Source organism: Mya arenaria, chromosome 4 (assembly GCF_026914265.1).
Source record: "Mya arenaria isolate MELC-2E11 chromosome 4, ASM2691426v1".
In the NCBI taxonomy this organism is placed as follows: Eukaryota; Metazoa; Mollusca; class Bivalvia; order Myida; family Myidae; genus Mya; species Mya arenaria.
Genome location: NC_069125.1, coordinates 31,487,118 through 31,493,258, shown reverse-complemented (window position 1 = coordinate 31,493,258; position 6,141 = coordinate 31,487,118). Strand labels below are relative to the sequence as shown.

The following is a 6,141-nucleotide window of genomic DNA, read 5'->3' as shown; positions in this document are numbered from 1 at the left end:
AAAAACTGTATACGATTTCAGGAATGCCAAACGGTATACGTATACTCTGGACTCGAGTCAAGTGAACGATGATAGTAACATCGGGTCATTGATTTGCAACCAAAACGACAACTTGATAACAGATTGTGAAATTATCCCTATGGCATATTATTATTATGGACCGGGAGAATTTGATAAATGTGATGGCAACAGGGTCTTAATTGCTTGTTCGAAAGGTCTGTATACTTTGTATCTGTAGATAACAGGGTTATTTATCGACATTGATTGCATTTCAACTATTGTTGTTTTCAATACATATTAGCAATACATTAAGAGGTTGCGAAACATTACGCGTAAGTGTACTTGTAAGTGTAGCTACACGTAGCTGTAAGTGCTGCAGCTGCTGATATTAAAGGGACTAGGCACCAGATGATACAATTGCAAGAACAAAAACAAAATTGTGTACAACGCATACGTCGGTATATGTATATCTACTAATCACGTGACTTTCATATGACAAAATTACACACTTTAAACTGGGAAACCATTATGCGCTATTTTTAAACGCGTAAATTTAGCTAAGACAGCGACAAAATATTCTTTTTATCATGTTATGTGATGTTTTATCGGCCTCATACTAGCTCGAATGCTTGTTTTGAGGAAATACTGTATTTGTCGATTTTGGAACCATCTGGTATCTAGTCTCTTTAAAAGTTGTTTGCGAAATTTCACTTTAAACTTGTTCTTGTAGGCTGATGATTCTCGCATAAATCTCTTTCCTCGTGCAATCGTACGTGCCATTCTAAACACGTATAATGTACACATACATTGATGACGTAGTGTACAAAAAAGGTCCACACTGAACTTGTATAATGTACACATACGCGGATGACGTAGAGTACAAAAAGTAGTCCACACGTACACGTCATGTTTGGTAGCGTCTTTATTTGTATAATATTGCTACTTGTCCGATATCTGTTAGAGAAAAAGTATTTTTATCACTCATTTTTTTGTCAAATTCTAAAACATCTTTTCTTTTTTTTATCGGAATATTTTCGTTCCAAATTTTAAAATAATTTCTTAGCATTTAGAATGACGATAAAACAGTAAAAATCCTCTATATAATTAAATTGTTTAAGGGACTGCTACAAAATCAAAGTCGACGAAGAATATTTTAAACTAGTGTTTTGTTTAATAGTAAGTTGTATTACCTTAAAATCAGTTTTTAATATGATTAAAAGTAAAAAAACAACACCTTTTACTTTCCAGCAGAGATATTGTTGCGTTTTAAAACCAATGCTAAAAATTTATTTTTATTTTTTGTGTCTGCAGATGAGCCAAAAACCGACGAGAGCGTGAATATTATTATAATTTCGACGGCCGTCACTGTCATTTTTTTCGTTTGTGGACTTGTTGGACTGATATATTGCAAGCGGAAAGGTATATCCTACATGTGACACACTGGCACCGGGTTTTCAAACTCATCATTTTTTTTTTAATTAAAAAAAAATCTTATAATTCGAAACCAAAAATTACAATACCGAATTTGTGAAAAAATATTATTTATTTAGGAATTAGGTATTGTAATTTTAAAGTTATTAATGTCACTTAACTGTTAACTTACATCGGTTGTGACCCGTGGTGACCCATGTGAGAACCCCTTTAGCTCACGTGATTCCTCGCCCTGGTTAAATTGCTTTTCGTATACTTCCACAGAAAAGCACAGTTTTAGTTATACTGACAATGATCATACCATATTTATTTAAACATGTGGTTTTAAAGCTGCACTCTCACATATTTACAGTTTTGACATATCTTTTTTTAAATTTTAGTCGCAGAATCAGCTGAATTAATCAATGCATTTAATTCAGTCATAGTACTAGAAAACTCACAAAAGAACACGGCCGAAATTTTCAATTTTCTTAAAGCTTTATTAACGATTTTAACCATAAGACATCAAAATTCCGACCATAACAATGAAACCTGCGATCTTATCTTGAATCAGCCATCTTATGTCACTGCAATCCAGACATGTATGCAAAACAATGATTCAGTCCAAGGAAAAAATTCAAAAATTTGTAAAAAAGGTCATTATGTGAGAGTGCAGCATTAAGCAATTAATGTTTATTTTTACCCAATAGGTAAACTCTGTCTTTCGCCTCGACAACAACCGGCCAATAGAGAAAGGTAGGACTCTAAATTTTTAAAAAAATATAAGAAATATATAGATATAACGAGGGCCAAGTACAAGACTGTTGTAATGCCTTCTATTTTGATATTGAGCTACAACAATATTGCATCAAGCCACATATTCTATTAACATTCGGAGCTTCTCGGCCATTTTTATCGAAAACAACCTCGGATGTATTTGGACGGTTTACATACCCAAAAAAAGCGGTACGTTTAAGTCCGCTGCAAGTAGATCGCGTAGTAATTTTATTTAGCAGTTAAACTTTATGACTTTACCTTTTGGAATCTTAATTATGTTTGCAATAATTCACTTCACTGGCAATCAATTTTAACTTTAATCAATAAATACAACTCTAAAACACTATATTTAATTAATGTATTAATTCAAAAATTTACGAACTACTTCAACTGATGTACCGGCATACATCCGAGGTTGTTTTGGATAAAAATGGCCGAGGAGCACCGAATGACTTTATTAACACAATACCGCTGTCAGTAAATGTCGGGAGTAACTGCTTTAAAATGGTCAATGAAAAAAGTTCACTTGGGGTTAGAACAATTCTGTCAATATATTGATTGACACATGTGTATTAACACCAGAACAGAACAGAACTGTTCTGTTCTGTTCTGTATCAATACCGTTACGGACTCGAACATACATAAGACATCTTATAAGAATATAGCTAAAATAATTTTGATATTTATTTTTTATGAACTGCTCGAATGCTTTATCTTTTATTTGTTCAGGCTTTCATTCATTTTATATAACCGATCGTCATGTATATATGCAGGATATTCAATTAATCAATGATCATGGGTCATCTTTGACTTATATCATTGTTTTATTGTGTGAACTGATTAATACGAACTAAGTTTGTTCAGCTCTATTCTGGTCTGTTATTACAAAATCATGTTGACATTGTGTTTTTTTTCAGTCCCCGGCCGAATTTGCAGAATGAATTACCACCCGAGGAAGGTTTACCGATGCCATGTAATACCAGAAGAGTTCATGATAATGATGGTCCGGGAATGAGATTTGAAAACGTTACTTATGATGATCTCGGAGATACCGATGGCGGTAATATACTTTAGATTGTAACTTTCAACAGCACATGGGGAACATCAGATCTGATGCAAATGACCAGTTTGATGACGACGGCTACATGATAATGGTGCGGAAAGTAGAGTAGTGGTAATTATTCTGAAGAGAACATGAAATAGTTGCTGACTTATAAAACCTGTGAAATCGAAAGACCATCCATAAGGCATATATTCCATTTATCTGCTGAAAAACCGTCGTGGAAGAAGTAAAACATTTCAACTGTTCAAAATAGCATGCCTTATAGACATTTTGTAAGAAACAATGAGATGTTCGGAACACTACTATTTTTTCCATCGTCTGCAACCTCAGTGTTTGTACACCACGTGATAAATTACGTCATAAATGCTACTCAGTGTAAGTTCGGTCTCCAGAATTGTGATAACATGCATTGAGAACTTGTATAAAATGACAGAACCACCAACTTCATTTAAATCGTTTGAAAATGTCCGAACTATCATTGACTGTTTCCCCAAAAAAGAAGTTTCTTTAGTCTTTTCCTGGTGATTTTGCGGAGTAAGGGAATTTGTATTCTTTATGCAAAAATCAAGAAACTTAAAATGTCTTGCGTTTCACCTTCTGGTGCTATAACATTTCTGTCGGATGTGGATAAAGGGAGTAAGAGTGACAGGGACATGGTCATAGCCTCACAGTGTGCAGACATCTTAGACCTGGCGAATTAGTAATTGCTGATTGGTTATCCTTGATTAAAGACATCCTTCAGAAAAACAAAGTCAAATTAAACACATCTCTATTTTTAAGCGGCATGCAGAGACATTTTGAAATTTTAAAAAAATACACTATAATGAAATGTTTTTAGTATTATATTTTTTTATCCATGAATTGACAACACATTGATGTATATATACTTATTTGTACTTTGTTTGCATGTAAAACACTTTACTGAATAAATCATGACATTGTGAACTGTTTGCATAGTATCATTTAAAGCTCAACTGGCATAGTCCCCCATCAACCGGCACTATAATTTTTGTGTCTTTCCCAGCTTTGATATATGCTCTGCACCTGGAAAAATGCAATTAATTTCTAAATTATTAAACTTCGAAACCTAGTTTATACATTTAATATCTGGGTATAAATCATATATTCACAAATACACATAGGGATACATAGATAATATCTGCTGTATGATAAGACTGAGAAAATAAACCTTTTTCAAACAAATATGGATTCTTAAAAGTTGCACTCCCACATATATATCATTTTTACAACTTTTATTTTTTTGTCTTGGAAAGAGCAAATTTATGCAAATATCTGCAAACCAATGATACAAGACTGCTGACAAAAAATCAGATCGTTGATTTTTCAAAATTAATGTTTTATGGCTTAAACCGTTATTAACAGTTTAATAAAAATGCATAAAACCTCAATTTTTTTTAACTTTTAGATAAAAATCTGCGATCTAATTATTTGTCAGCAGTCTTATATGACTGGTTTCCATGGATCTTCGCAAAAATTGGCCAGTTCCAAGACAAAAAAAAATAATAATAAAAAAGTTGTCAAAACGTTCAATTCGGGAGAGTGCAGCATTAACCAAATTGCACAGCTTAGTCAGCGCGTATTTATAAATGAAGGTGGTATTTAAACACAGAGGGCGAATGTAGGGATGTTTTCTGCCTAATAACTTTATCAACCTAGTTAAGTTTTTTACCGATTTCTGAAACCACCCAAAAACCAGACATACATAAAAGTCAAACGTTAAGATGTCATGATATTTTGTATTTAATCACGCCTGTAATACAACCAAACTTAAAGATTGCTTTACTCAATGAGGCGTATATAGAATTAAGGGTTCTTTACGACGATATCTTATTTACATAATTTGTTTATTCTAATGACCGAATCAGTGATTCCACGATTTGATTCAAATGAACCCGATGATTTGTGTAGAATGTGTAGTAATCAGACTCGTATATATTGGAAGCTCGCGAACGCCGCCATCGCATGCAAGTGATTTAATTTTCAGGAAATAATTTTGGAATTTTTAGAAAGACTGACATGGCCGTGATTGGTTTTGAAAGAAATCCGGACCGAACGCAAACGCTCGTCTTTTTTTTCAGTCAAACAGGAGCATGACTCGAAAATAATTTAATCCAGACTTATTGGCCTTTGTGTGTGTGTGTGTGTGCGCGTGTGTGCGTGAGTGCGTGTGCGCGTGCGTTCGTTCGTGCGTTCGTGCCTGGGTGCGCGCGCGCGCGCGTGCGTGCATGCGTGTGTGTGTGTTGTCTCTGGCAACATGTAAACCAAATTTCAGTAGAATTTCTTGAACGGTTTTTGAAAAATGACCAAGACCATTCATAAAGACGTGGGCTAAAAGAGCTGACATCACTTGTGCCATCATATAGTACAAATGGTAATAAACTAGATTAGCTTAAACAACACGGACACGCCCAGTATCAAAATATCTCCTTATAAGATCTAGCTCCATATCAGCGATATCACGTGGCCACACACAAAACTTACATGTTAAGCTAAGAACTTATATGCGACTTGAATTTGCAATTATAGGAATCTTTCCTGGGTTCTCATTTTGGATCAAAGAAACTTTCTAAATGTGTAGAAGCCGGTTTCAAAGCTTGCCGAGTTATGCACCAGTCAATTGTAACCACGCCCCCCCCCCCCCAGGTCCGGGGGTATACCGGGGATAGCCGGGGAAAAGGGTCGTGTTTTTACTTTCCAGGTGCCCCCGCATGGCCGGGTGGCCGCGGTGGTTTTGTCATAGCGCCAAATTTAGCGGAGATTGGGCCTTACATAGAGTCTGGGGTGCGGGTGCATTTGGCCGGGGTTTAACCATCAGTTCGTCCCCGCAGGGCGGGGATTTTACCAGGGGTTGGCTGGACCGAAAGTCAAAG

General features: G+C 35.3%; 1 protein-coding gene across 1 annotated transcript; it reads left to right on the top strand.

Moving 5' to 3' along the window:
• On the top strand, positions 1-4,180 carry LOC128232493 (uncharacterized). Its single transcript, XM_052946065.1, has 4 exons — positions 1-215; positions 1,312-1,419; positions 2,121-2,166; positions 3,105-4,180. Exons 1-4 carry the CDS (start codon positions 140-142, stop codon positions 3,259-3,261), a joined length of 387 nt encoding a protein of 128 aa, XP_052802025.1. The 5' UTR covers positions 1-139; the 3' UTR covers positions 3,262-4,180.
• Positions 4,181-6,141: the final 1,961 nt, after the last annotated feature.

Excerpts from the sequence above, each read along its gene's own strand:
- LOC128232493 (XM_052946065.1), top strand. The coding sequence starts at position 140 with ATGGCATATTATTATTATGGACCGGGAGAATTTGATAAATGTGATGGC. Across the intron at positions 216-1,311 it reads CTTAATTGCTTGTTCGAAAG|ATGAGCCAAAAACCGACGAG; the intron begins GTCTGTATACTT and ends TTGTGTCTGCAG. Across the intron at positions 2,167-3,104 it reads CAACCGGCCAATAGAGAAAG|TCCCCGGCCGAATTTGCAGA; the intron begins GTAGGACTCTAA and ends GTTTTTTTTCAG.